Source organism: Camelina sativa, chromosome 9, assembly GCF_030686135.1.
Source record: "Camelina sativa cultivar CO46 ecotype springtype chromosome 9, ASM3068613v1".
Taxonomy (NCBI): domain Eukaryota; kingdom Viridiplantae; phylum Streptophyta; class Magnoliopsida; order Brassicales; family Brassicaceae; genus Camelina; species Camelina sativa.
The window spans coordinates 41,111,306-41,138,253 of NC_141888.1; the positions used below are offsets into that span (position 1 = coordinate 41,111,306).

Here is a 26,948-nt window from a genome sequence, read left to right on the forward strand (position 1 = left end):
TAAAGGTACTTTCAATTTGGTTGGTGACTTGGTGTGTGAAGTTTAATTAGATGTGAAGCGAACAGTGTCTCTACTTTACAGAACGTAAACATACACATCAGATCTTCGAAAAGCTTTAAGATTATGATCACTATTGCATAAATATTGTCAACAATGTGATCATACCTGTAAGTAAAGCTCTCTTGTATAATACCTTGATATTTTATTTCTGATGATATAGTGTATATGCTAAAAATGTTTCAAACTTCTTTGGCCGTCGAACTATATTGTTTTAGTTACTTTTAATTGTTATTCAAAAACCACTGTACAAACAAAAGTGTGAATAATCACAACCACTTTTTAATCAGTGCCGACCACCATGCACGATCCAAACATGATAACATCGACAAGACAGACAAGATTTTCCTGCTTCACTAAATCTCACACATACAACTACTGACCACAACTTAAAAAAAAATAACAAATATTAAATTATCAAAAAATATATATAATATATGTTCAGTATAGTACTGTAACAAATAGCATGCCAAACGTTTGGCGTAGTGTTTACTCTCTCTTACATACAAAGAGTAATACATTTTTAAGGCAATGGAGACAGCATCTCTGTCAGTTTGCAAGTATCGGGTTCCTTTCTTCATCGATATCTATCGCAAGTACACGGTCTGGGTCCGAGCCGCTTGGTCCTTCCGCGTAAAGAGTTGGAAGATAGGCCTTATACGCCGGCAAATACCGCGACACAAAGTCATTCACCTACACAGATTGTATATTTCAACATTTAAAGCAACAACAAATGGGTTTTCTTCTGTAACCACTACTATAGTGTACTTATTATTAGTCTAAACAGTTTATTACCTCTTCATCCGACATCCCAGCTTTGCCAGCCTGCCTCATGGCGATTTCCGCCTGTTCAAACCAAAAAACAAAACCCAGGTTTGTATAGACAAACGCAGCGAAAACACCATTGGTTTTGTTATTGTCAGATATACAAACCTGAAGACGCCACCGGTATACATAACTTGGGTCCTGGATTTTGATGACGACCCAAGCATCGATGTACTTGTCCCATACGTCATAATACGCTTCAAGGTTCTTATTCACAATCTCCAGCTGCAGAAAGAGAAAGAGAGTTTTCATTATAGCATGTGTTGCATAGCGCGACTCTATTGGTTTTAAAGGGAGTTGAGATAACCTGCGGATCAACTGCTTTAACAACGTCAGCTGGAAGAGGCTTAAAACCAAGCATCCATCCCTCAAAGAGAATAACCTGGAGATCATCAAACATCTTTTTAATGGACTTATATATCCTTGTAACCTTGAACAGAACACTTGAAAAGATGGTAAATACCGTAAGAGGTCCTTCAACTTCAGGCCACGTTGATGAATCAGCTCTGTCACCTCTCCCACTATAGGCAGACTGCAGCCAAATAAGAATGAATCAAAGAGTTAAGAACAGGTTCCTCTGTTTTCGTTCTACGTGTACATGATACAAAGTGATGAAACAGAGAAGATAATGTAAAGCTGTGACTCACCTTATCGTACCTAGGTACCTTCATCTTCATGCCTGTTAATGATCAAAAAATTTAAAACGGTAAATAAAGAAAATAGAAAACAAGAATAAAACCCTACAGATGAAGATGAAACAAACCTTCTTTGGTCAGTTTAGTCAGGGCTTCTAGTGTTTCAACAGAGAGTTGCAGATCATGGCTTCCTGAATTTCCACGATACTGGTGGATACAAAGAAGACTCCATGACGATAATTGTCAAACTAAAGAAAAGACTGACAAAAAGAAACATGCTGAGAATTATCAAGATGAGTTTACCTCTAGAAGTGCATTCCCTGGATTATTTTCTCTCAATTCAGTCTGAATAAATAAAAAAAGGATGGAAGCTAAGAAACGGAGAAGAAAGAACATCCAGACAACTGAGGTTACAAGTAAAACCTTATATAATGATATCTTACCTGACCTTGTGCAGTCAAGTAAAAATCGTCTATTGATACTGTCGCCGACTTCCTGACATAATATTGCCTTTGTATTAGTAATAAGAATCACAGACTAAGATAGAATTAAGTTGCAGCAGACCAAGTTGTACCTTTTTGTTGTTTTGAAAAGATAATCAAGTGCAAACACAAGTGTAGTCTTGCCACATCCTTGAGGCGCGCTAAATCCAATCTGCATTGTCAAACACACATCATCTATCAGATCTCTCGATCCACCCCATCATTTAATTTGAGGTTATACTTAAGAGAAAAGAAAAAAAACAAGTTAGTAGTACCACTAATGGAGGAACATCATCTCCATCATGAGACTTGGAGTTATGAAGAGCAATCTGATCTTCGCACCACATAAAAACAGGAATATAGTAGTGGTATAGCCTAGCTTTCTGAGGAATAGTGAGCTTAAGCTCATTAAGCTGAAAGAGTCTGCAGAGCTGTGAGCCGTAGAGTAACCATTTGTCAATAGAAAGGCCAACTCTTTCAGGAGTAATACCAATCTTGTCAACTAGAGGACCGGAGCATATGAACTCAAAAAGATCAGAAACTGAAGAGACATCAACTGTTTTTGTTGTTGGTAACGAGTAGCATTTGTTGGAGTCCCCTCCATAACTTGTAGCATAATCATGAACCATTGAATTGTCCTGAATCCACGAGCATCCACAGCCTACACGTAAAAAATGCAAAAAAGAAGGTCATCATCATCACTCTATCCACAACAATCTTAAAACCTGAAGTTGCAGTTAAGATTACGATCTCTGACAACACAGATGAAACAATCTATAAACCTTAACACACGAACTCAAAAAATCTGTTTTTTTTTTAAAACCCTTGAGAGGAATCTGCCGAAAACGCAAACCAATGAATACAAAATTCAATTTTTCTATACTAAAATTTCCAAATAACCAAACACAATTCATCAGAGAAACAGGACGAAAAGAAGAGACTTTGAAACAAAAAACAATAAAGAGGAATCAAAGATTAAAAGAGAAATTAAAAGAATTGGTTTACCAGAGAAAGAGAAAAGGGTAGGAATCGGAGAAAGCTTGGAGGAGGAAGAAGAGAGGACATGGTCGTTAAATTTGGAAGAAGAAGGACGTTGTTGTCTTTTGAAATTAAAAGAATTGGAAATAGGATTAGAATGACACGGGGGAATTAGTGGATAATCTCTGGGATTATTATAATGCTGAAGAGTCGCTTGCCATGCCGATGATATCAAGCTACTTGATGATATGGCCACCGCCATTTTCGACCCCTTCTCCCCTTTTCTCTTCTCTCTATCACAAAGCAGAGCGACACATCAGCAAATGAAGAAGAAGAACAAATTGATAATTTTTTAATTATTATTTTCTTTTTTAGAAAACAATCTCCTTCCTTTGCCACATAATATGTGAGTCATTCATATTCCTCCCCGTGGGATAATGTGTCATTAATGCTCTGTCCTCTCTGTCCATTTTGACTTTTCTTCTTTCTTACACTCTTTTTTTTTTTTTTTTTTTTTTTTAATAAAGAAACATAAAAAAATACGACCAGAAAATATTGCCTGAAAATAGAAAAAAGAAAAAAGACAATGTACATCGATCGATCCCACTTACAATTTTTTTTAAAAAAACTCGTGTTACCGATCAGTACAAATCAGGTTTGGAAGAACCAAACAGGTCTAAAACTAAACCGGAATATAACCGAACTCTAACTAGTAGGTAGTCCGGTTATTACTTGGTCATAATAAGACCGTGGAAAAGAAAGACACTATTTTTTTTATTTGACAGATGATGAATGATCCGGACCATCACAAATGTTACAGATATCTTGTGTTAGGAGATGAATAGCTTCTCAGGTAGCTTCGCAGAACTGAATACCGCCACTGATTTGTACTGCAACATGCCAAAAACCAAAAAATGGTGTTAACACGAACCGACTCAAACCAAACCACACTTCTTCATTCGGTTTGATGAAACCAAAATTGATTTTTTTTTTTTTTTTTTTTTTTTTTTTTTTTATTTACCTTGTCTTGTCTATACTTCATGCGTATAGAGTTTAAGGGGCATCCTTTGGTGTTAAGCTGTAGATCTTGCAAGGCTTGCACTGATTCTTTTAGATCGGATGCTTTGTACGTTGTGTAATGCTCAAGAGTTGGATTCTGTACCCAAAACAAAACAAATAAAGACGAGTGAGTGAGGTTCAAGATTCGTGGGACAGAAGCCATCTGTGTGTCTTAATGAAACAATGAAGAAGGAACACCAACCCAAGGGTGGCTTGATTGGTTCAATGTCCACTTGGCAAGAAAAACAGCCGAAGCAGCGATCACCGATGGAAGGAACTTCAAGAAAGGATAGTCTTTTAACGTCAATTCCGTTAGGTAATTCGCCAGATATTCCATTTCCAGACTTGGGCTCTTCAGATTCCAAAACAAAAAGGTTTCAGTTTTTCTGCTTAATGTATTCTTATGATACATCTGATCTGATATATTCAATAAAAGGGTACATTACCGGATAAGAAGCTTGAGCTGCTCGAAGAAATCTCCTGCAAAGACCAATATATACTTTTGAATCACCAAAAACACACACAAAAACATATGATGTAAGCATTTTGCATTGTCTGGTAAGATTTACCTGAGGAATGTCTTTGAAGTGGGAGTGTAAATTTGAAAGCTAAAATGCTTGAGTACTTGGCTCTCCATTTCCAGCACCTGATCTCTTGTGTAAGTGTTATTCGTGATGAAGCAGAACTCCTCAATCCGTGGCGCACATATTTCCTCATATTTTCTTCATTACAACATTTCAAGAAACTCTTTTAGTTCTTGTTTGAGACCAGAGAATTGTTTGATTCGTATGTGATAGAGGAACTTACGAAGCAATGAGCATACAGGTGATGCCAAGCAATTGAAGTCTCTGTCTTTCCACGTAGTTTCCATGGAGAAACCAGTCTATGAGATACACTGTTAGGTAGAGAGTGTCAGGTACAAGTGTGTATTCCTCTGATACCTGAAATTTTTTAGAGTTGTCTCAGAATCAGACATAAAGACTTCAAAACCAAGCAAGAAACAAACTGTTTGGAAGTAAAACTAACCTCTACAAGCCAATCAACCAGAATTCCCCGCATTGTCTGAGTCACATCTCTTTGAGTCCTTTCCATAAAATCAGGAAATGGTCTGCGTTTAAGCTGCTAAGTTGACAAGTCGTCAGGAATCAGATGCCACGAATGCATTATCGTAAAATTTCGAAATCCGAGGGATTATTTACCTCAGCAACACGCAGGTTGTAGTATATATCAAGTGCATATAGGCTACAGAGTAGAGGATCCTTGCCATCTAAATCAATGTCAACGAATTTTGGGATACTTGCCACACTGGAACTTGCTCCAACACAACTTCTTTCAACTGTTAACCATTTTGCAATAATACAACTGCATCAGAAATGTTATATAAATCACTCACACAAGCTTCAGCAACAGACCAATTGTAAACTTCACCTGTCCCAAGGGGTCTTGGAGGCAATCTTGAACTCGGCTGTGCGATAAAGCTATAAGATGCTTCGTTTGTACCCAAGCTCGTGCCTGTACAATCCGACAAGCTTCCTCCTGCTGAATTTGCCACAACTTCTACCTTTTCATCTGTAACTTGTGAAGTAGCCGAAGAAGATGCCACCTTGGAAGAACTCGCTCGTCCCTTCTTTATCTGCTTGATATTGTCCACCTAAATGGCAAAAAAAACCAACACTTGTCAGCAAAAACATACTTGTTGTCATAAAAAGTAGCAATTTTTAAGAAGCAGCATTGCATAGTTAACAACCGCAACATTGAAGCAACTTGTGTAAGAATTCTCGTAGGTAACATTGGTAATGTCCTTGAGAACAGCTCGCTTCTTAGGTGCATTGGCTTTCTTCTCATCCAAGTCTGTTCTTTTAGACTTTACTCTCAGAACCCGTCCCTGGTTATGTGATGTAGCAGCCACTTCTGAAGATGTAATCAGCTTAGAAGAAGCACGCAGAGCAGAGGCAAGAGCACGAGTTACAGGGCGACCATGGAGCCGTATGGTGTTGCCAGAAACAGCATTCTCCTTTCCCATGATTGTAAACCCTTAAAAGACGATCCACCCCCTTTTTAATGCTTGAGGCTTAGCACCACATAACCTCTCGATCTGTGGAATTGAAGTCAGGAGAAATCGAAGATCAATGGTATGTAGATGCAAGAAAACAGAGAGATCTAACGGAGGCAAACTTATATCTAATGCATATAGGAAGCTTGGAGAAATTGTTTAGCCTAAAGAAAGCAAGAGTTATGCTCCTAAACGAGGGTTGTTTATCAGATAATTCACGACGACTGGAGCCAGAATTGCACCACACAATTTTAGTTCGTCAAGTTCCAAAGTTTCAAACTTTTATAAAAGTCAAGTCAGATTCATGGTGAAATTACAGAGCAATTGTGAATTTACTTATATTACTGACCAAAAAAATCAGAAACTGTAAAGCAGAAAAACCCTCAAAGCCTCCTTGAAAAAGAAAAAGTCGCAGCAATTTTATAGTAGTAACAAACACGGAGCGGAGCGACTCTGCGCAAAATTTGGAGAAATAAAATTTGTAAGAGAAAACGTCAAAGGGAAAAATTAGTAAAGTTTGGTTCTTTATTTCATGGGTTTTATGTAAAAATGTTGTATATGCCCCATAAGAAATCGGAACAAAAAAAAGGAACTAATATAAACGCAGGAAAACGAACAGACCCATGATTTTAAAGCTACAAGCAAGATCTCTTTAAAACAAAAACAAAAATCATCTTCGATCCGTTCGTAAAAGGGAACCAACTATCACATTATCTTTAATTATTCCAAGAAAATCCGATTGACCCATGAAGAAGCCAAGAGAAAAAAAAAACTTTTAAGAACGAAGAGAAAGTTTCAAGAAACCATCCCAGAAAACCGCCTTAAAAATTGCAGGGTCGGCGTTAAAAACAAATATAATCTAAAACGGAGAAGATGGGAACTTACGCTTCAGATAATTCTTCAAGAAGAAGAAGAATGAAGAAGAAAAAAAAGGAGTCCTTTTGTTGTTTTGTTTGGGAAAGGAGCTGTTGGAACAAAAGAAAAAAAAAAAAAAAAGAAGGGGAGCTTGGTTGGGTTGGGCAGATCGAGAGAGTAAATTTGGGTATAGTCAATTTGCTTTTATGCAAAAGGTCTGTGTCTGTCTCTCTGAGTGAGTGAGCGGGATAGACAGTGTGTTTAAAGATATTAATAATTTAATATTCATTTTTGCTAAAATAGAAACTCCTTTTTAGTATATATTTAGAGAAAGAATATGTTTATCTATACTTCTCTCTAACCAAACTCATTGACTGTTTTTGAGTTTGACCATGAAATAAGGGACAAACAAGAAATAACTATTACTAGTTTATAAGTAATTTGTAGTTAAATTTTTCAATTTTGGTATGTGATTGAACATAGCTTTTACTTTAGATTTTGGTAACTAATCATTTACCTTATTTTCACCTTAATCATCTGTTGCTATTTTGGGTTCTGTGTCATTTTCATTTCTCCATTAACCTGTTGTTATTAATGAGGATTTATTATGCAAACTGTATGTTTTTTTTTTTATCTTTTTCTTTTGTTCGAATGTTTTATTTATTTATTTACTTTTGGTATTTAAAAAGTAAAAGGACGATAGAGGTATGAATATAGTTACGGTTTCCAAGATCTGTATCCATCATAACATGCACATTTATTTACTTACACCGTTCAAATGCAAATATGTTAAAAACTCTAGACAGCGTGTCTATTCATCCAAAGGTAAAATAAAAGTGAATAAACAACACAAATGTTGTTCAAAGGTAAAAAGAAAAGAGTGATTAAAATACAAAACTCATCTGTTCAAATTTTGAAGATTTGAAGAAAGATTCCACCAGTTAATTTTTTTAATGGTAAAGTTTTAAACTTTTGAAATATATATAAAAAAAACACACAGACACACACTAACTAGTAAAAATAAAAACAAAGACCAAATGCACGTTTACCCCAGAATCAGTCTTCTGATTTATATTTACGTTTCTATATGTTTCTTTTAATATTCCCCTAATAGCTTATTTGGACACCACATGCTAAAAGGATCCATCCATAAATTCTACACTATCTTTTTAATTTTTTTTTGTTGGTGTGTAGAGACTAGAGAACTTTAAAGAATCCGTTTTATTTATATTGGATTTGCTCCGTTTTAAAAGCATATATATATACTTAAAGACGCTCTCGTAAAAGAGAACATACACTGTGTGATGACTGATGTGCTAACACACTTTTTTACTTATTTCATGCAAAACAAAACTTTATAAGTATCTAATTTTCTCAGCGGTTACTTTGACCAAATCTAGATGAAATAAAAACTTGGTCATTTAGGGAGAGATCTTTCCGCTACTAAAACGTTCTACAAATCCACTTTTTTTTTAGAATAATAGGAGTTATAAAAACAAAAAATAAAAACTGTAATAGATCTCATTGTCCTAGGATAAATTAGTTTAAAAGAAATTTATAATATCACTGTGATGATGCGTAGATCCGCAGGAGGCACTTAGAAAAAGAAAAGATACTCCTTAGGAAGTGAACAATAAATATAAGTGGTGGAATCTGCCATTTCAGGTCTTTGTTACGTTCATGACTTTAATTATATATGGCTTGATGATCGATTACTTGTAGGTACATACATCTTAGCTATGTCAGAATATATTTGTTGTTTGATAGAATTCATTATTCATTATTCATTATTATTAGCTTTGTTTAAAAAAATATATTAAAAACTGTTCGAAATACTATCAGATTTGAAATGAAAATTGAATTTGAAATAAAGGTAATATTTAAGTTGTGGTTTCGTTTTTGAAAATGTGTTCAAAAAGTTAAAGTTGAGTGTATTCTTTTGCTAAGAAGTGAAACGGCAATAAAAGTCAAAAAGATTATTAAGTCAAAACTTTCATATGAAAACTCTGATGTTACATGATATAACCTAAGAAAGAATACAAAAAAAAACACAAGGAAAAAGTATCCGTAGGATCTCTATATTTTATAATATAGACACAGCGCACAAGTGCACAACACACGAGTAATTTAAAAGCCACAGTGACGAGCTAGAGAGAAGCAATAGTCTCACTTACCACATGCGATGAGGGGGGGACTAGACATCTTGGATTTCAAAATATAAAGAGCATTGTATGGATCAACTATAATATTATATGTTTATTTTTTTTTTGTTTTATATAGAAGAAGAAGAGTAATGCGTTAAAGCTGTGTAAGTGTGAGAAGGACGTAACGAGAAGTCTTCGTTGGACCTAATAAATAACGTTTTACGGTTTTATCCAAAGACCCAAAAAGTGAGATCTACGATTTCAATTTCAAATTCTAAAATAAATGAAAGAAATATTCAAATCACACAGAAACAGATCTAATATAAGCTTTAGTCCATAATTCAATTCGTATAATTTGAACACACTCCCAACTTTCCCACCTCAGCCTTTTAGACCCATCTCTAGACATATATGGCCGTAAGCAAAAGTCGAGAAAGAAATAAGGATGCATAGGTAAGTTTGAGTAATGTGATCCATAAATTTGCTCCTTCTGTAAGAACAGCAAAAAATGGGCCGTGGAATAATATGTATGTCCGTTTAGATGAAAGTGAAAAGAATAATAACATTATTAAAAGGGAACATGAAGGGCCTATCTATATATGTGAAATTTTCTTGAAAAGAAAACTCATAAATCAAGAAATCTCAACACCCAAAAGAAAAATATATGAGAGAATCCGTGGAGCTGCTTGGTTGAGTAATAATGGATTTTTAAAGCTGCTCGATCATAATAATTTTGGAGGATTAAGTCGACGAGATCATCATATCAAAAGAAAGGCGTTACTCTTTTTTGTTTTTTTTTTGGGACAAATTATTAATACGAGTATATCTCTTAATATTATTATATAGTTTTGATACCTTTTTGGCTTTTTCTAGATTAGTATAGTATAACTTAAATAAAAAAATAAATAAAAAAAACTCAGAAGAAAAGAGAGAGAAATAGACAGGAAAAAAACATGAAAGTAAAAAAAGAACCAAGGGGTTGGTGAAAGAAGAAGAAGACAAAGATGAGGCGTGCTTAACGCTCGTTTCTCTCTTTTTAGGTGTTCGTCAACGATTGATTCCTCTCTTTAATTTTGCATTAGCTTTAGCTTATAGGTGGAGATTAGATAGACTTCTGTAACTCTCTCTCTCTCTCTCTTTTTTTCTTTCAGTTTACACATACATATATATCTCAAACAGTTTGGACCCTAATTTTGCAAAATCTCTGGTCGAGTTTGTTGGTGTTTTTGAGAGATTTATATATATATATATATATATATATATATATATATATATATATATCGGAAAATGGGATCGTTTGGGATGATGCTTTCGAGGAGAACGTTGGCTACGGAGTTGCCCGTCATGGTCGAGGTCTCTTCCTCGTACTTCTCCTTTTCCTAATTTTCAATTTTTATTCCCTTCTTTCATTTCTTTACTTGAAATAAATTGGTTTGGGTTTTTTTTTTTCTTGCGTGCAGATTCGGAAATTAATGAAGGAATTGACGAACCCTATGTCTCTCGCTCAGGTTTGTCCTCCTCTCTAGAAACAACATCTACTTAAAGAGTTAGTTGTTCACACTCACACACACACACACACAAAATAAAAATCAAGACTTGGGGTTTCGTGATTTGTTTAGTCTTAATAAGTCTCTCATGTTTCATGTGGGGGATGGATTATTACAGGGAGTTGTGCATTGGCAGCCTCCTCAGAAGGCCTTAGACAAAGTCAAGGAGCTTGTCTGGGATCCTACTATTAGCTCTTATGGACCCGATGAAGGTCTTCCTGAGTTAAGAATGGCTCTTCTCAACAAGGTATGTGAGCGACGTTTTTGTCAAATTGTTTTACTTTGTGGTTTCATTTTGTAAAAAAAGAAAAGAAAATGCTAAGCCATCTATTTCCTACTACTACTCTGAAGCTGCGTGAAGAAAACAAGCTAACCAAATCAGCTGTGATGGTTACTGCTGGTGCCAATCAGGTACTCCTATCTTTTTTTTGTTTGATTACTCCTATCAAGTAGTATAGGCTTTGCTTCTAGTCTCAGTCTCTTGTTTTTTGTATCTAGTGCAGGCGTTTGTCAATCTTGTTATTGCACTTTGTGATGCTGGTGATTCTGTTGTCATGTTTAAGCCATACTACTTCAATTCCTACATGGCCTTTCAGATGACTGGTGTCACCAACATTTTAGTTGGTCCTGGCCAGCCAGATACTCTCTATCCTGACGCAGGCACGTCCTTGCTTTTTTAATCCCTTTTTCAGTCATCTTCTAGTTTTGTGACTCCTTGTGTGAGAGTCTCTTTTTTTTGTTGTTCCAGACTGGTTAGAGAAGACACTCTCTGAGTCTAAACCGACTCCCAAAGTTGTAACTGTTGTGAATCCTGGTAACCCAAGTGGCACCTATGTCCCTGAACCTCTTCTTAAGAGGATTTCACAAATTTGCAAAGATGCTGGGTGTTGGCTCATTGTAGATAACACATACGAGTGAGTTTTCTCATTTGATATTCCTCCATTGACCTCCTCTGATTGAATGTAGATTTGAATGTTGATTTGAAAATCACAGGTATTTCTTGTATGATGGTTTAAAACATTGTTGCATTGAGGGAGACCACATTGTTAATGTCTTCTCCTTCTCTAAAACCTACGGCATGATGGGTTGGAGGCTTGGATACGTAAGTGCCTCCATCCAATTCTATTCAACTGTTAGATTTGGGATTTTATCATCTTATGAAAACGTCGTTTGGTGGACCTGCAGATAGCTTACTCAGAGAGATTAAATGGGTTTGCAACAGAGCTTGTGAAGATTCAAGACAACATCCCAATCTGTGCAGCCATAATCTCACAGCGACTGGGTCTATACGCATTAGAGGAAGGTCGTGGGTGGATAGCAGAGCGGGTAAAGGGTCTAGTGAAGAACCGGGAGATTGTGAAAGAGGCCCTTGAGCCCCTGGGGAAGGAGAACATTAAGGGAGGAGAAGGAGCGATTTACTTGTGGGCAAAACTACCGGAAGGACACAGAGATAGTTTCAAGGTGGTGCGGTGGCTGGCTCACCGCCATGGTGTGGTGGTGATCCCGGGGTGTGCAAGTGGTAGCCCAGGGTATCTCCGGGTTTCTTTTGGAGGGTTGCAGGAGGAAGAAATGAGAGCTGCTGCGGAGAGGCTGAGGAAAGGATTAGAGGAGCTGCTTCACAGTGGAATGGTGGAGTGAGAGTGAGATGTTGTTGTTGTTGTTAACTCAAAAGATGGAGTGGTCACTTTGCGTTTAATTGAAGCTACAGAGTGTTGTTTCTTAAAAGGAACAATCAAAGAGTGTGTTTGTTTGTTTATTCAATAATAATAATCAATAGCTGATTCTTCTTTACAATGCTTAGTCAATTGTATTGGGGGAAACCAATGGTTCGATCCCTTTGGTATTTGTATATGTATATACTCTTATAACTTATCCATTGAATATTTCTATCAACAAAAATGCAAAGTTTACTTTGATTTTGAATACAAAATCGAAAAGCAAATCACATGTATATATATATATATATATTTATATATGCATAAGTCTTTTTAATCTCTAATTATTGAAAGGAATAACTAACTAGTAAGAAGAAAATATAATGATGAATTTTGAAGTTTTAGATAGAATATGGCTAAATAATATGAGTAAAACCATATCCTCTCTCATCACTTATCCACATAAAAATCTAAACCAAAGTAAACAACAACAACAAAAGTATCAGTAATTAATGAATTAAATCTTGCAACTTCAGCTTGTGTGAAATTCTCTAGATAGAAAAAAAGAAAAACATAAAATACGATTCTATTTAAAATAATGACTTAATGAAGAATCAAATTTAATTCGGATAATATGATGCTGAAACTGGTCAATATATTGTTAGATATTAGACAAATACTTTTAAAACTTATACAAATATCAAATTTTTATATACTTATTACAATGGAGATAATATATAACTAAAATTTAACATGTAAGAAGTTATACAAATTTTTAAATGTAAATATTTAGTCAAAATAAAAATAGTTAATCATTGAAGAAAAAACATTAAAATACAAGAGTGGGTTTAGGGATTGTTCACGAGGTTCATAACATGTATATGAGGTTTGATATGTCCGGAGTTCTAAACAATGGTTTCCAGATATTTTTATCACTGAGTAGATGATAGAATACGCCTACTTGCACGGTAAAACCAACCATTTTCTCCTTATTACGGATGATCTCAGGTTAGCTAATATTGCTACCAAGCTGGTAGTCGATGGTGACAGTATTATTTTAGCTCATTCTTATTCTTCTATTACTTCATTATCAACGATAAATCCTATTATTAATGATATTCTTATTCATTTTATATGCTATGCCGAAAGAATATCTACAGTAATATTATTTATTCTTTAATCAAATAGCTGATTCTTCTTTGCAATACTAGAGTCAGAGTCAATTGTATTGGGGAAACCAATGGTTCGATACTGGTTCCCTTTGGTATATATAACTCTGTTAACTTATCCATTGAATATTTCTATCAACAAAAATTGCAAAGTTTACTCTGATTTTGAATAACTAAATCGGAAAGAAAATTTTGGAATATCTTCTTTATTCGGTTATTAATATTATAAGGCTTTCTTTCAAATTCAAAAGAACGAAGAACATTCGAGTTACGTAAGTAATAACCGAATAACATTAGTCGATAATGTGGACTTTAATTTGAAAATCTCAACGCACCCCAGAGAATAAAAAAAGTTAAATCGATAATTTTAGGCTTTATTGGTTTGAAAGTGGGCCGTAAATGGGCCCGGGTCTAGAATTTGAATCGAACCCGAATAATAAAGAGAGAGATTGGATCATAACGACTTGACGTGGCTTCCATTTTCTTCTTTTCTTCTACTTCACCGTTCCAACTTCGCCGACGGGTCGCATCTCCGATATCCGGAGACGGAGAGAGAGAAAGAAGAGAAATTTGAGGGCTCCGAGATCCAAGCTCTTGCTTCGGAACCCTAGATTTTGATTTAGAAACCCAGAAGCTATTTGTGAGTAGAAAGAGGTGAGAGGAAGAAAATGGTTGGTAGTAGTAATTCGTTGGCGGGTCTACAAGATCACTTGAAATTAGCGAGAGAATACGCATTAGAAGGATCCTATGACACATCTGTCATCTTCTTCGATGGCGCCATTGCTCAGATCAACAAGTAAGTTAGCTCCTTTCTTCTCTTGAATCTCGAAATCTATTAACTTTTTTTTTTTTGTATCACCCCCTTTTGCAATTTCTTCAATCCCTAGCTAACTTTGATTTCTATTGAATTGAAATGGGCTTACTACTACTTCGCATTATCTTTTTCCCTTAGAACAAAGTTAGCATTTTTTTGGTGTGACTATACTTACAAACTGTATTGGTGTGCGTAGTGAAAGATAGAACACTCTTATATACTACTGCATTAGGTGGTTCTGAAGCGATGGTATATCTGTTTATTAGGCATTTAAACACCCTTGATGATCCTTTGGCGCGGACGAAATGGATGAACGTTAAAAAAGCCATCATGGAAGAGACGGAAGTTGTTAAGCAGTTGGATGCAGAGAGGAGAGCTTTTAAAGATGCTCCTACTGGGCGTCGCGCTGCTTCTCCTCCCATCAATACCAAATCTTCTTTTGTTTTTCAGCCTTTGGATGAGTATCCAACTTCATCCGGTGGTCCAATGGATGATCCTGATGTGTGGAGGCCTCCTACCCGTGATGTTACTAGTAGAAGACCTGCCAGGTCTGGTCAAAGTGGTATGAGAAAATCACCTCAAGATGGGGCTTGGGCTCGTGGCCCTACAACACGGACAGCTTCAGCTTCCCGCGGTGGAAGAGGTGGGGCTACTAGTAAGTCCACTGCAGGTGCCCGTTCTTCCACTGCCGGAAAGAAAGGAGCTGCCTCTAAATCTACCAAAGCAGATTCTGCGGTAAGTTATATGTTTCTGCCTTTTTGGGCACTGCAAATAGTGATGTTAGCTTGAAATTTTTTCAATGAGTCATGTATAGACTATGGCATTTCCGTTTCCATTACTTTTCTTTAGTAATAAACATAATGTCCTGAAAGTTCTAAGTTGGTGGTATATAATAGTAGGTCTGGTCTGATGTATCAAAGATCAAACATGTCTGTTGCGGTTTATGAATGTCTAATTCTGTACTCCGTAGTTCGAAATTTTAGAGTGATATTTATGTTTTCCTGTAATGATATTGAGTCAGTAGTTTCCACCTATTGTCCCCAACTGATAAAACTTCTGGCCTAATTGATATCAGAATGGCGATGCTGAAGAGGGGAAGTCGAAAAGGGGACTGTATGAGGGTCCTGATGAGGACCTGGCTGCTATGCTTGAAAGGGATGTGTTGGACTCAACTCCTGGTGTCCGTTGGGATGATGTTGCAGGTTTGTCTGAAGCCAAGAGGCTGCTTGAGGAGGCAGTTGTCCTTCCTTTATGGATGCCCGAATACTTTCAGGTACTTTTTTTTTCTGTTTCTTACGCTGCTAACTTTGGATTTTGTATTTTACTATTATTAGACTATGGAGCAACCATACAGAATAAAGCTGCCGCTTCATCAATTCCATACTCCTTATTTTTATCTTCTAGGTATGGAGGATAATTAATTTGATTGTTTTTGTTTCTCTTCAGGGTATTCGAAGACCGTGGAAAGGAGTTCTCATGTTTGGTCCTCCTGGGACAGGTAAAACTCTGTTGGCGAAAGCAGTTGCAACCGAGTGTGGTACCACCTTCTTCAACGTCTCTTCTGCTACATTAGCTTCAAAATGGCGTGGAGAGAGTGAGCGCATGGTCAGATGCCTGTTTGATCTGGCTAGGGCATACGCACCAAGTACAATTTTTATTGATGAGATCGACTCTCTCTGCAATTCACGGGGGTAATTTTCCTCACAACACTGAGACCTCAGTACTGAATTGAATGTATGTGTAATTGATAGAGGGTTATGATGCAGGGGTTCTGGAGAGCATGAATCGTCAAGAAGGGTGAAGTCAGAACTCCTAGTTCAAGTAGATGGAGTGAGCAATACAGCGACAAATGAAGACGGTAGTCGCAAAATAGTAATGGTATTGGCAGCTACCAACTTCCCCTGGGACATAGATGAAGCTCTCAGGTTTCAAATATTTTTTTGAGTGAATGCTGTCTGTCTTTCTGACTTGTTCAAGTCTAATGAAACTGCTGACTCTTGAGAGGTTAATGTTGTTGCAGGAGGAGGCTGGAAAAACGTATATATATTCCACTTCCAGATTTTGAAAGTCGCAAGGCTCTTATCAATATAAATCTGAGAACAGTTGAGGTTAGTTGGGGAATACATTGTTAAATGATTCTATTGGTTGGTACAATGCAATCTAGAGTAATGAGTGTTGGTCACATTTTCAGGTGGCGAGTGATGTAAACATTGAAGATGTGGCTCGGAGAACGGAAGGGTACAGTGGAGACGATCTGACTAACGTATGTAGGGACGCGTCGATGAACGGGATGAGGCGTAAGATAGCAGGGAAAACGAGGGATGAGATAAAGAACATGTCAAAGGACGATATCTCAAATGATCCAGTGGCTATGTGTGATTTCGAAGAGGCCATCAGAAAAGTGCAACCGAGTGTGTCTTCCTCTGATATCGAGAAACACGAGAAGTGGCTCTCTGAGTTTGGATCGGCTTAATTAAACCCATTAGTGTCAAAATATGTGTGTGTGCCTTTTCACTTGTGTTTGTTTATTGTATCATTATCATTATTATTATTATTTGCCAGTCATTTATCTCTATATTCTTGTGTTTCTTCTAAATTTTAGACCTCCAGAGGAATGGGATTCGTATGATATTGTTTTTCGTCGGTTTTTTACTTTTTGGGTTCATAGTAAAGTAGAAGAAAAAAGAAAGAAGCAAAAGTATACCTTGGTCTTCTAAACAATCTCAGAATGAAGTTTATTATCGAAACAACAACGTTAACGGTGATCAAAATCTGATTTGAATTCTAAGTCTGATCTCTTTTATTCTTTTTTCTTCTACTCCACTATTTATGTCTTCACTCTTCACCAATACAATCATGTTAAAATTTTGTATAAATATTAAGTTTTAAAAGATAAATAGGAATGATAGAAACTAATAATCATATCCCCTAGCCCTATAGATAGTTGACAAAAACATTCACTGTTATGTTATTATATAAATAGAAATGGATATATCTGAGTTTGCAATTGATGAAGATGTAAAGAGAACAAGGCAGCACCGTTTATCATCAGACAGACAAGTTTCGAGAGTGTTCCTGCATCGTTGGGGCGTGCCCTCCTCTATTCTGTTTACGTGATTCGGTGGTTATATTTTTATATATATAGCATATCATTATCGCCTACAAAACAAAATAATTAAAATAAGTATACTATAATTCTATGATATGAATATGATCCTCATGCATACATACATAATTAATAACATAATGTTTTTAAGTTGTTGATCGAGGTGGATTATTATTATAATTGGTAGCATGCAGATTTCAGAAGATCATATCTCTGCCCTCCAATCACACCTTTACATCATAAAAGTTCAGTTGTTTTTTTTTTTTTTGTTTTAAAGATTCCGACAACCCTTAAATTGTAGTATCTCCATATTAGATCGAAATATCTCACTTCCCAATAATAAATCAATCAATAAAAGAAAGCTAGATCAGATGCATGGATGGGTTTGGCAAATTTTGGCTTGTTAGGTGCATTATTTTATCACCCGAAATCCCATCTACATTGCCCTCGATCTTCAAAATTTTGCCAGAAGTTTTCGTGTTTCCTCATACAGTTATCTGTTATCATTGGAAAATGTCATTTGACCTCTTTTGATATAATAATCTTAAAAGCTGCTAGCTCTCATCTATATTTACAAATGTGAATTATTGTTCCGACCAATAGAAAAAGATACTTATTTTCAGAATGTATGATATATACCACACCTTATACCTGCTTTATACAATATTCTTTTCCTAACAAGGAAAAAAGACGATATACATATATGCATGAATTGCCTGAAAAGAAAAGTCAGATTCAGTTAACCGATAAGACTATATAATTACTGGGACTCCGACTGTAGAGATAAATTACTGGGTAGAGGGTATTAGTCAAGTTTACTAACATTGTGAGTATGTGATTGGCTAATAATTAGTGATGTGCGTTGAAAAGATTATGAGTGTTAGAGGTCCGACATATCTTCAGTGGTGTTTCAGAAATAATGTATAAAATAATATATATAAAAAACAAGTCGAAAGAATATGTACGTAAGATGGGAGTTTATTCAACGTGGACAATTATCAACCATGTCAAAAACGCATTTCAACTCCTCAATGTGTTGTTATTATATATGTTCGATATCGAATTGACCCAACACAAACAAACAAAATACGTAAAAGATTTATACGATATTGATGTGAATATAATGTGGAAAATAGATGTGGAAAGCATGACCATGAGAAGAACACGTGACGTGCAGATGAATTGCAAGTGATGATGATATATGCATATCCATGTCATGTACTTCTGTGTATTATCGACGTGTTTTCCATACATGTGTATGATATAATACTACTATATGGTTTTTGTTTGTGGAATGTTTACGGTGCTCGAACGTTTTAATTTGGTTATGGTTAGTCTTACCATCATAATTTGGTTCCTTTTAGACCTGTTTTTCGGTTGTAAGGGCGACCCATATCATTTATTAGTGCATTTTATGTTGCGAATAACAACTAGGGAAGGAGCCACGAGAATCAAGATTGGAAAATCTATTTCGAAGTTTGTCACTAGTGAGAGCCAGATGGACGTGAAAAGACAAAATCAAATACATATAATGAGTGTGAAAATGATAACTTCAGTAAAAAGATGGGAAAATGTGAGGAGAAAGACGATTTTTTCTTTCTTACATATTTTTAAAAAAAAATCAAAGTGCATTTTTTTTTCTTTTTCTTCCAAATTTCTGAAAACAATTCACTAATTTTTTATGCGTTATTATTGGTTTGATATTTGAATAGAGTTTTAAATATTTTAAATAGTATGTAAAATTTATTGTTATTAGATCAAAATTTTGTTAAACTCTGTTAGAGTTTAGTATTATTAGTTGTGATTTTGTAAAAAATCATTTAAAATCTTAACAAATTTGGATTATTAAATTCAGACTTTATAAATTCAATAAACATGTTGTGTTGTTCATTTAAAACAAAAGAATCTATGATTGTTAATGAATTCAATTATTATGTTATTTTTTCATGATTTTATACACTCTCTTCACAAAATAAAGTTATGAAAAGTATCACAATACAGAGATTGCTTGAAGCATTTTATAAGATTTTAGAAAATTAATCAACAAAACTATAGAATTATAATCTCTAACAATGCTTAAAAATATTTCACTTATTCACTTTTAAAGATTTTGTTGAAGTCTTCAAAATTCTTTATAAATGAGAATCCAATAACACTCTCTTAATCTTTCATCTATTTCTAATAGTGACATGGTTGTTCTTTTTTTTGCATTGTAGTTTATATAAGTGTTATTAAATTCTAATTAACTTTTAAAGAATTTTGAAGACTTCAACAAAATCATCAAAAATAAATAAGTGAGAGATCTTTAAAGATTTCTAGAGAGTGTTCTATAGTTTTGTTGTTTAATTTTCTAAAATCTTGTAAAGTGCTCCAAACAATCTCTGTACATATATATTATTTTTCATGACTTTATTTTGTGAAGAAAGTGTATAAAATCATGAACCAATAACATAAGAATTAAATTCATTAACAATTCTAAAATCTTTTGACTTTGTTTTAATTGAATAACACAAAAAATTTATTGACTTTAGAAAGTCTGAATCCAATAAGCCAAATTTATTAAGATATTAAATAACTTTTTACAAATCACAAACTAATAACACTAAAATTTAATCAAATGTTTTTAATAACAACAGATTCTACATCTTTCAATCTAAAAAAGAAAGTTTTGGCAACCAATAAAGAATCGACCAGAAAAGGAGCTTTTGTCTTCGAGTCTCAAAAATACTCACTCCACATATACAACGTACACACTCCCCTTCAGTATTCAGTATCGAGTCTATCGCTACATCTATAAATACCCTCCGATTTCAACTCCTCTTCTCCACCAAACATATCATATCATACCAAAAACATAATAAAGGTATAAATAAGAGAAAGATAGAAGCCTTTAGCATGAGTTCAACGTTGAGTGATGTGTTTAGATTGCATCCCATTCACATTCCACTCCCAAGCTTACCCAACCTCAAATCTCTCCCTGATTCTTACACGTGGACCGCCAAAGATGATCTCCTCTTCTCCGCCTCCGCCTCCTCCGACTCCCACGAATCCCTGCCGCTCATTGACCTCTCCGATCCCCACGCGACCACTCTTGTGGGAAATGCTTGTACCACGTGGGGCGCGTTTCAGCTCACCAACCACGGAGTGCCCTCGCGACTTCTCGACGACATTGAGCTGCTAACCGGAAGTCTTTTCCGGCTTCCCTTTCACCGGAAGATCAAGGCGGCTCGGTCGGAGAATGGCGTCTCCGGCTACGGCGTTGCTCGTATAGCTTCTTTCTTTAGTAAGAAAATGTGGTCCGAAGGTTTCACCGTTGTTGGCTCTCCTCTCCACGATTTCCGAAAACTCTGGCCAAGCCATCACCTCGAATACTGGTAGCTTTCTCTATGAATCATGTTCTTATTATCTTATATATACGTTAGGATCCGTAAACCGTAACGTAACATATATATCTTACGTATGTATGTATATATATGTCAAACCAAAAAGAACACCTGTGGACGTTAGTACAGTTGACTATATATATTCTAATATTCAGTTGATATGGAATTATGGATTCGTGAATAATCTTTTTTTTTTCGGATTCGTAAATAATCTGAAAAAGGAAAAGTAGAAACCTCTTTTTTTTTTTCTTTTTTTTTTATGCTTGCCATGTCGCAGTTAGTAAAAAGCACAATAAAAAGCTGATAGTCCCACCAAAATATTAGTACAACAGTAACAGTATTATGTTTATTTGTCTCAACGATTAAAAGAGGTTTTTCCATCGTAAAAGTCTTCATTAATATTTTTTTTGTTCAACAATTAAATAAAAATAAATTGGGTGAGTGTGAAAATATAAGACATTTTCTTTGCTTAGAGATTACATTGAGAATATTAAATTGTTCAGTGAAAGTCTTGGTTTATATAAAAGCAATTTTCTCAACTTTTCTTTTTATAACGTGATATATATGACAAGTTCTATTCTATACATTACAAGAGTTCAGATCATACTTATAAGTTCGCATGGATTCAACAGTGAAATAATTGAAGAGTACGAAAGACATATGCAAAAGTTGGCAGCCAAGTTGATGTGGTTGGCCTTAGGTTCACTAGGAGTGGAAGAAAATGACATAAATTGGGCCGGGCCTAATTCAGACTTTCAAGGAACCCAAGCAGCTATCCAACTAAACCATTATCCAATATGCCCAGAACCAGACCGATCGATGGGCCTCGCAGCCCATACCGACTCAACCCTCTTGACCATTTTGTACCAGAACAACACCGCCGGTCTTCAAGTTTTCCGGGATGGCATGGGCTGGTTCACCGTGCCAACTGTCCCCGACTCGCTAGTGGTCAATGTCGGTGACTTGCTCCACATTCTGACCAATGGAATCTTCCCGAGCGTGCTTCACCGTGCCAGGGTTAACCACATCCGATCTCGCTTCTCCATGGCTTACCTTTGGGGTCCACCCTCCGATCTTATGATCTCTCCACTATCCAGGCTCGTTGATCCTCTCCAATCTCCTCTCTACCCGTCTCTCACTTGGAAACAGTACCTTGCTACCAAAGCTACTCATTTTAATCAGTCTCTTTCCATTATTAGAAACTACATGTCTTCAGTCCAAATTTCTTGATTTTATTTTTACCTATCTAAGATTTTTAATTATTATTATTAAAAGCTTTTTGTTATAACTAATATAGTATATAAAAAAAAAAGGTGTCATTCAAATAACTAGCATGCATTGCATGTACACACACTTGTTCTAGTTGTAATATTAGTACGTGGATCCAAATAAATTAGCTTAGATTTAATTACAAATTGGTGAAATGTGAATAAGGAATATTACCGAATGATTTGCTAATCTACCACGTATTCTTTACTAATGATAGTGCCGTGCGTGTATTTTCTATCCAATTGATTAGGAACACTTAAAATTTGATTAAGAGCTGTATATACAAAAACTAATAATCTATGTGGATATGTCTCACTAAGCTAATAAAATCACTAGGGGTTTATAGCTCAACAAAAAAGAACAGAATTAAGAAACTTATAAGTGATTTTATTCTTATCTCCTTATCATCATATATAATATATGCATGCATGTAATAAACTTGTTAATTGTGATCCACACATATAATATATTCATAACATATGTGATATGTGTGTATATATATATATATATACATATATAGCTATGAAAAGTAAGTGAAAGAGCATCCCCTTTAAAAATCTCTCACTATTTCACAAGTCATGCCGCCGATCGCAAAAGAGATATGTATAGGAAATTTAGGCAATCTCCAAACACTCCCCGACTCATTCACATGGGAGCTCACCTCCGCGGACTCTGTTATTCCTCCCTCCTCCGCTGCAGTGAAAGAGTCCATTCCGGTTATCGACCTATCCGATCCTGATCACGTCACCACTAATCTGATAGGAAATGCGTGCCATACGTGGGGAGCGTTTCAGATAGCCAACCACGGGATTTCTCAGAAGCTCCTCGACGAAATTGAGTCTCTCTCGAAAACCCTTTTTGATATGCCGTCAGAGAAAAAGCTCGAGACTGCTTCCTCTGAGAAAGGAGTTAGTGGCTACGGAGAACCTCGAATCTCTTCTTTCTTTGAGAAGAAGATGTGGTCTGAAGGGTTCACTATTGCCGATGGCTCTTACCGCAACCATTTCATTACTCTTTGGCCTCATGATCACATCAACAACTGGTAACGACCGTCCATTATATTAGACACATTAATATATATAAATATTGATCAATATTGGACCTGGTGACGTGCAGCAGAATAATCGAAGAGTACAAGGACGAAATGGAAAAATTAGCGAATAGACTTATGTCTAGCATATTGGGCTCACTTGGTGTGACCGTGGACGACATAGAGTGGGGTCAGAAACCAGGGAACTCTGGATCAAAAGTGGGGCGAGGCGCCATACGGCTAAACCATTACCCGGTGTGTCCTGAACCAGAACGAGCCATGGGTCTAGCGGCTCATACAGACACCACAATCCTAACCATTCTGCACCAGAGCAACACGGGAGGGCTACAAGTGTTCAGGGAAGAGTCCGGTTGGGTTAACGTTGAGCCGAGTCCTGGTATTCTGGTGGTGAACATTGGCGATCTCTTTCACATCTTATCGAATGGGAAAATCCCAAGCGTGGTTCACCGAGCCAAAGTTAACCATACTCGGTCAAGGATTTCAATAGCGTATTTATGGTGTGGTCCAGCTGGTGATGATGTTGAAATCAAACCTATACCTAAGATCATCGGTCCGGTTGGACAATCTCTATACCGATCAGTTACTTGGAAGGAATATCTTCAAATAAAATACAAGGTTTTCGACAAGGCGTTCGACGCAATTAGGACTCGTTAATCCCACCAATTAAAATCAAAGTTGTAGTGGTTGTTAATTAAATTATGCGAAAACAGAGTTGCATCATTGTATGATTTGTCGAAAACAGAGTTTTTATTAATAATATATTGAAATTTTTTAATACACACATGACTACGAATACTTAAAGCACAGCAATACGTTGGTTCAGGGGTTGACGCCGCAGTAGACTTGAAGGAGATCTTCGCTTGATTTCTTGAGGTTGAGGTACGACTCGTAGAAGCGGAGGAGGCCGTCGTGCTCGAAAGGGTTGTAACGGAGGGGATGTTCGTCGTCGACAAGCTCCTCCGGCGTACGAATCGTGCCCTTGTGGAAGGAGAAAAACCCTAAAGAGTAACGAATCTCATCAGCGCTCATCACTACCTTGTGGTAACATGCCTTTATCCTATCGTTACTCCACGCCTTTGATCAAAAAACACAAACAACAACGATTTCAAATTTTAATTAGGGTTAGGGTTGATCGGTGTATTCGGATTTAGAACTCACCGTCAGACCCATGCCGGAGAGAACGACGAATCTTGTCGGCGAGGGTTTAAACCGGACCCATTGATCGGTCATGGTTTTTAGTTGGAGACCACCGACGTGGTTCTGGTGGAGGATACTCATGAAACTCTTATCAGTATGTGATACAAAACCAGTGTTTGCTTCACCGTTTCGTTGTCTCCGGTAACTCAGCATCCTCAACAGGTATCGAGTTGACTCCGAATGACTCGCCGAGTGCTTCTTCTCGTCCATTCCGTAGCTCTCGTACAACATTCTCATCACCCTCTGCTCTAACTCGGCTAGTGCTGTTGCGTACTTATGTGTTGTTTCACTGCAAAATCAAAAGAGATGTGTTAACAAGCACGTACCCACTAGTTATGCAAGTCTTTGTTTTTTTTACCTGAAGGGATCGTTTCCTTGTGGCCAGAGTAGTTTAGAGAAGTCTTTGCAAGCTTGGTGCTCAGTTGCATAATCTATCCCCAAGCTTTCGTGGATCCGGTAATTCTCAACAACCATAGACATGTACCCGTGTGAGACCTTGTGGTTCTCGTTCTTGATCTTGATTTCGTACGGAAGATCATACATCTCCTTCATCCCGGTGAGCAAGTCCTCCCTTATATCTGATGTGACGCCATTGAAATCTGCCACAAACCAACCTTGCTCCTCCATTGCTCTTCTGACTTTGTCCCTGGTCGTGATCCAGTGACTCGTGCCTGGCACTAGCTTATCGCGGGAGAAGTCGAGGATAGGTAAGCATTGTTGCTCCTCATGTGAGTCCATTGGTGCCCAAAGCGAAAAAGGTGATGAATTTAGTGACTAGTCTAGCCTTGTATATATAGATTCATGTAATCAGTAGGCGTCAACTTCAACTGTACACATTCACAGTAGTGTTCAAATACGATCCTTTTATATAAAGGACAATACTTGGAGAAGATCCTGTTTTGGCTCTTTTGTGCGTCATCCTTCAAATTAAGTATCAGATTATTTGTTATACAATCATTAAGTACATACAGTAGTTGATTAATGGTCTCACATCACATAACGCAGCCCAATACATATCAACGCAAAATTGATACAGTATTCTTTTACTTGAATGAGTGTTTCCCATATATTAACAACACTCCATGAAACAGAGCACCAACCCCGTCGAGTGCAGATGGAACCGAAGACAGAAGATGCAATCGAGGCCACCACATACCCGGTTCCAAATAAGAAAGCACTTGATCAAGCAGTTCACAGTTAGACCGAACGAGGAGCAGCTTCAGAATCAACCTGCGATCCATCAGTCGACCGGGAAAACGGAGTAACCGAAGAAGAGTCTAACGTTCTTAGCTTGAGTAACAAGTAAAGAACAACTCCACACCCAAACCCTAAGGCGGCACTCGAGCCGGTCATAGACACAGCGGCGCATACCAACATGATGAAGGATTCTTCTTTTGTGTTCATGTCTTTAGAAGCCATTGCCAATTCAATCCCCGCAAATAACAACAGAACCCCAAGAATTCCAATCGGAAACTGGCTCAGAATCCTTACAAACGAGTTTCCAAACACGAGTCCCACAATCAGTTTCCCTATCCCAAGAAAGACAACGGACAACCCACTCCTTGCACCGAACCGGTACTGCCCTGCTAACCCGCCAGCACCGTGACAAACAGGCATAGCACCGAACCAGCAGCCGATTAAATTCATCACCCCAACGCTGACAGAGACTGTAGTGGCAGAGAGTTCCTTGTCAAACAAGTCACTGGATAATTTGCAAACGGCAATCACTGAGTTGAGAACAGACAGTGGAATCTGAGGAATCGCCGCTCTTACGAACCCGATCTTCCAATCATCCCAAGTAATTCTCAGAATATGGAACTTGGACGGACCGAATCTAAGGTCTTTGAAAATGGACGGATCGCGTATGAAACAGAGCACCAACCCGATTATGAACACTACGAGCGCTGATGGAATCGAAGACAGAAGCCGCAGTCTCCTCCGGCGAGACTGGCTTCTTTCGTTGCTAGAAGTCTCTGCGGCCAAGTCTCCACCTTCTTCGGCATCTCTATCGCTGCCAGAGCCAGTGGACAAAATGATGAAGAGCAGAGCAGCTAGAGCCAAGATAAGGCCGTCGAGGCCGAGCCAAGTACGCGGAGAAGAAGATGGCTTGAGAGTGGCAGTGTCGTAATTAAACCTGACGTATTTGATAGCGGTGAAGGCGAACTGAAGACCCTGAGAAAGCTGGACGCCGCGTACGACTGGGAGAGGGATCAGGTTGTAGAGGAAAGACATGGCTCCAGTGGCCCCGAGAAGGAGAAGCGTGGCAGCAGTGGAAGCTCCAGCGGCGGCGATCTGAGAAGGGGTGAGATGTGGGGACTCTGAAACGGCGACGGCGGCGATGGATTTCATGGGCTGGACGGGCATAGGGATGTCGAAGAGGAGACCGGTGGCGATGTTGTAGAATCCAGTGAAGATGAGAGTGGCTGAGAGATCGAGATTGGAGACTAAAGTTAGTGTTAGGACGATGGGGATGAAGGTACCCAAATCACCGACAGCGCCGGAGAGTTCAGAAGAAAGAGGGTTTTTGAGACGGAGACGACGGCGGAGCCACCCGCATCGGTTGCGATCACCGCCGGGTAGCAGAGGGGTGGTAGTTGTCTCCATGATGGGATCTACAGTGAAATGAGAGCTCTCTCTCTCTATCTGTTGACAAATTCTAGTTTTATTAC

General features: G+C 37.3%; 8 protein-coding genes across 9 annotated transcripts; 4 read left to right on the forward strand and 4 right to left on the reverse strand.

Moving 5' to 3' along the window:
- Positions 1-466: 466 nt before the first annotated feature.
- LOC104714343 (D-glycerate 3-kinase, chloroplastic) lies at positions 467-3,438 on the reverse strand. Its single transcript, XM_010431673.2, has 12 exons — positions 3,005-3,438; positions 2,275-2,660; positions 2,092-2,171; positions 1,961-2,012; positions 1,821-1,862; positions 1,646-1,724; positions 1,530-1,561; positions 1,346-1,414; positions 1,190-1,264; positions 991-1,107; positions 853-903; positions 467-750 (listed from the first exon to the last, which is right to left on the reverse strand). The coding sequence occupies exons 1-12, from the start codon at positions 3,237-3,239 to the stop codon at positions 607-609; spliced, it is 1,362 nt and encodes a 453-aa protein (XP_010429975.1). The 5' UTR covers positions 3,240-3,438; the 3' UTR covers positions 467-606.
- A 79-nt stretch (positions 3,439-3,517) lies between these two features.
- Positions 3,518-7,194, reverse strand: LOC104715995 (cyclin-A2-4-like). The gene is made up of 11 exons (XM_087464560.1): positions 6,975-7,194; positions 5,784-6,131; positions 5,465-5,687; positions 5,236-5,372; positions 5,063-5,155; positions 4,844-4,977; positions 4,606-4,758; positions 4,483-4,516; positions 4,239-4,388; positions 3,999-4,133; positions 3,518-3,867 (listed from the first exon to the last, which is right to left on the reverse strand). Exons 2-11 carry the CDS (start codon positions 6,057-6,059, stop codon positions 3,808-3,810), a joined length of 1,395 nt encoding a protein of 464 aa, XP_087320686.1. The 5' UTR covers positions 6,060-6,131; positions 6,975-7,194; the 3' UTR covers positions 3,518-3,807.
- Positions 7,195-9,715: 2,521 nt separating this feature from the next.
- On the forward strand, positions 9,716-12,534 carry LOC104714344 (aromatic aminotransferase ISS1). 2 transcript variants are annotated; one of them, XM_087464561.1, is made up of 9 exons: positions 10,021-10,128; positions 10,240-10,441; positions 10,549-10,596; positions 10,754-10,882; positions 10,987-11,046; positions 11,139-11,295; positions 11,384-11,549; positions 11,629-11,737; positions 11,821-12,534. In XM_087464561.1, exons 2-9 carry the CDS (start codon positions 10,376-10,378, stop codon positions 12,271-12,273), a joined length of 1,188 nt encoding a protein of 395 aa, XP_087320687.1. In that variant the 5' UTR covers positions 10,021-10,128; positions 10,240-10,375; the 3' UTR covers positions 12,274-12,534. The 2 variants fall into 2 exon arrangements, with proteins under 2 accessions (XP_010429976.1, XP_087320687.1); XM_010431674.3 differs by having other exon boundaries at positions 9,716-10,441.
- Positions 12,535-13,902: 1,368 nt separating this feature from the next.
- Positions 13,903-16,925, forward strand: LOC104703409 (katanin p60 ATPase-containing subunit A1). Its single transcript, XM_087464562.1, has 7 exons — positions 13,903-14,255; positions 14,540-15,008; positions 15,349-15,546; positions 15,720-15,964; positions 16,040-16,198; positions 16,294-16,381; positions 16,465-16,925. Exons 1-7 carry the CDS (start codon positions 14,128-14,130, stop codon positions 16,744-16,746), a joined length of 1,569 nt encoding a protein of 522 aa, XP_087320688.1. The 5' UTR covers positions 13,903-14,127; the 3' UTR covers positions 16,747-16,925.
- A 3,204-nt stretch (positions 16,926-20,129) lies between these two features.
- Positions 20,130-22,090, forward strand: LOC104714346 (gibberellin 3-beta-dioxygenase 2-like). The gene is made up of 2 exons (XM_010431676.3): positions 20,130-20,753; positions 21,395-22,090. Exons 1-2 carry the CDS (start codon positions 20,275-20,277, stop codon positions 21,990-21,992), a joined length of 1,077 nt encoding a protein of 358 aa, XP_010429978.1. The 5' UTR covers positions 20,130-20,274; the 3' UTR covers positions 21,993-22,090.
- A 481-nt stretch (positions 22,091-22,571) lies between these two features.
- On the forward strand, positions 22,572-23,817 carry LOC104714348 (gibberellin 3-beta-dioxygenase 4). The gene is given in 3 exon segments (XM_010431678.3): positions 22,572-23,073; positions 23,148-23,724; positions 23,726-23,817. Coding segments are annotated over 3 exon segments (1,065 nt in total). The 5' UTR covers positions 22,572-22,609; the 3' UTR covers positions 23,750-23,817.
- Positions 23,811-25,067, reverse strand: LOC104714347 (putative 2-oxoglutarate-dependent dioxygenase AOP1). The gene is made up of 3 exons (XM_010431677.2): positions 24,638-25,067; positions 24,241-24,568; positions 23,811-24,156 (listed from the first exon to the last, which is right to left on the reverse strand). The coding sequence occupies exons 1-3, from the start codon at positions 25,015-25,017 to the stop codon at positions 23,902-23,904; spliced, it is 963 nt and encodes a 320-aa protein (XP_010429979.1). The 5' UTR covers positions 25,018-25,067; the 3' UTR covers positions 23,811-23,901.
- Positions 25,068-25,197: 130 nt separating this feature from the next.
- Positions 25,198-26,883, reverse strand: LOC104714349 (molybdate transporter 2). Its single transcript, XM_010431679.3, has one exon. The coding sequence runs from the start codon at positions 26,881-26,883 to the stop codon at positions 25,477-25,479; it is 1,407 nt and encodes a 468-aa protein (XP_010429981.2). The 3' UTR covers positions 25,198-25,476.
- Positions 26,884-26,948: the final 65 nt, after the last annotated feature.

Bases quoted from the DNA above. Each gene is read 5' to 3' on its own strand.
- LOC104714343 (XM_010431673.2), bottom strand. From the start codon at position 3,239: ATGGCGGTGGCCATATCATCAAGTAGCTTGATATCATCGGCATGGCAA. The intron at 1,562-1,645 runs GTTTGTTTCATC...GATCATTAACAG, and splicing joins GACTAAACTGACCAAAGAAG to GCATGAAGATGAAGGTACCT. The intron at 904-990 runs GTTTGTATATCT...TGGTTTGAACAG, and splicing joins TATACCGGTGGCGTCTTCAG to GCGGAAATCGCCATGAGGCA.
- LOC104715995 (XM_087464560.1), bottom strand. From the start codon at position 6,059: ATGGGAAAGGAGAATGCTGTTTCTGGCAACACCATACGGCTCCATGGT. The intron at 5,373-5,464 runs GTGAAGTTTACA...AATGGTTAACAG, and splicing joins TCCAAGACCCCTTGGGACAG to TTGAAAGAAGTTGTGTTGGA. The intron at 3,868-3,998 runs GTAAATAAAAAA...GGCATGTTGCAG, and splicing joins TGAAGTATAGACAAGACAAG to TACAAATCAGTGGCGGTATT.
- LOC104714344 (XM_010431674.3), top strand. From the start codon at position 10,376: ATGGGATCGTTTGGGATGATGCTTTCGAGGAGAACGTTGGCTACGGAG. The intron at 11,047-11,138 runs GTACTCCTATCT...TATCTAGTGCAG, and splicing joins TTACTGCTGGTGCCAATCAG to GCGTTTGTCAATCTTGTTAT. The intron at 11,550-11,628 runs GTGAGTTTTCTC...TGAAAATCACAG, and splicing joins ATTGTAGATAACACATACGA to GTATTTCTTGTATGATGGTT.
- LOC104703409 (XM_087464562.1), top strand. From the start codon at position 14,128: ATGGTTGGTAGTAGTAATTCGTTGGCGGGTCTACAAGATCACTTGAAA. The intron at 15,009-15,348 runs GTAAGTTATATG...AATTGATATCAG, and splicing joins CTACCAAAGCAGATTCTGCG to AATGGCGATGCTGAAGAGGG. The intron at 15,965-16,039 runs GTAATTTTCCTC...GTTATGATGCAG, and splicing joins TCTCTCTGCAATTCACGGGG to GGGTTCTGGAGAGCATGAAT.
- LOC104714346 (XM_010431676.3), top strand. From the start codon at position 20,275: ATGAGTTCAACGTTGAGTGATGTGTTTAGATTGCATCCCATTCACATT. The intron at 20,754-21,394 runs GTAGCTTTCTCT...TGGATTCAACAG, and splicing joins AGCCATCACCTCGAATACTG to TGAAATAATTGAAGAGTACG.
- LOC104714347 (XM_010431677.2), bottom strand. From the start codon at position 25,017: ATGGACTCACATGAGGAGCAACAATGCTTACCTATCCTCGACTTCTCC. The intron at 24,569-24,637 runs GTAAAAAAAACA...TTGATTTTGCAG, and splicing joins CAAGGAAACGATCCCTTCAG to TGAAACAACACATAAGTACG. The intron at 24,157-24,240 runs GTGAGTTCTAAA...TTTTGATCAAAG, and splicing joins TCTCCGGCATGGGTCTGACG to GCGTGGAGTAACGATAGGAT.
- LOC104714349 (XM_010431679.3), bottom strand. From the start codon at position 26,883: ATGGAGACAACTACCACCCCTCTGCTACCCGGCGGTGATCGCAACCGA.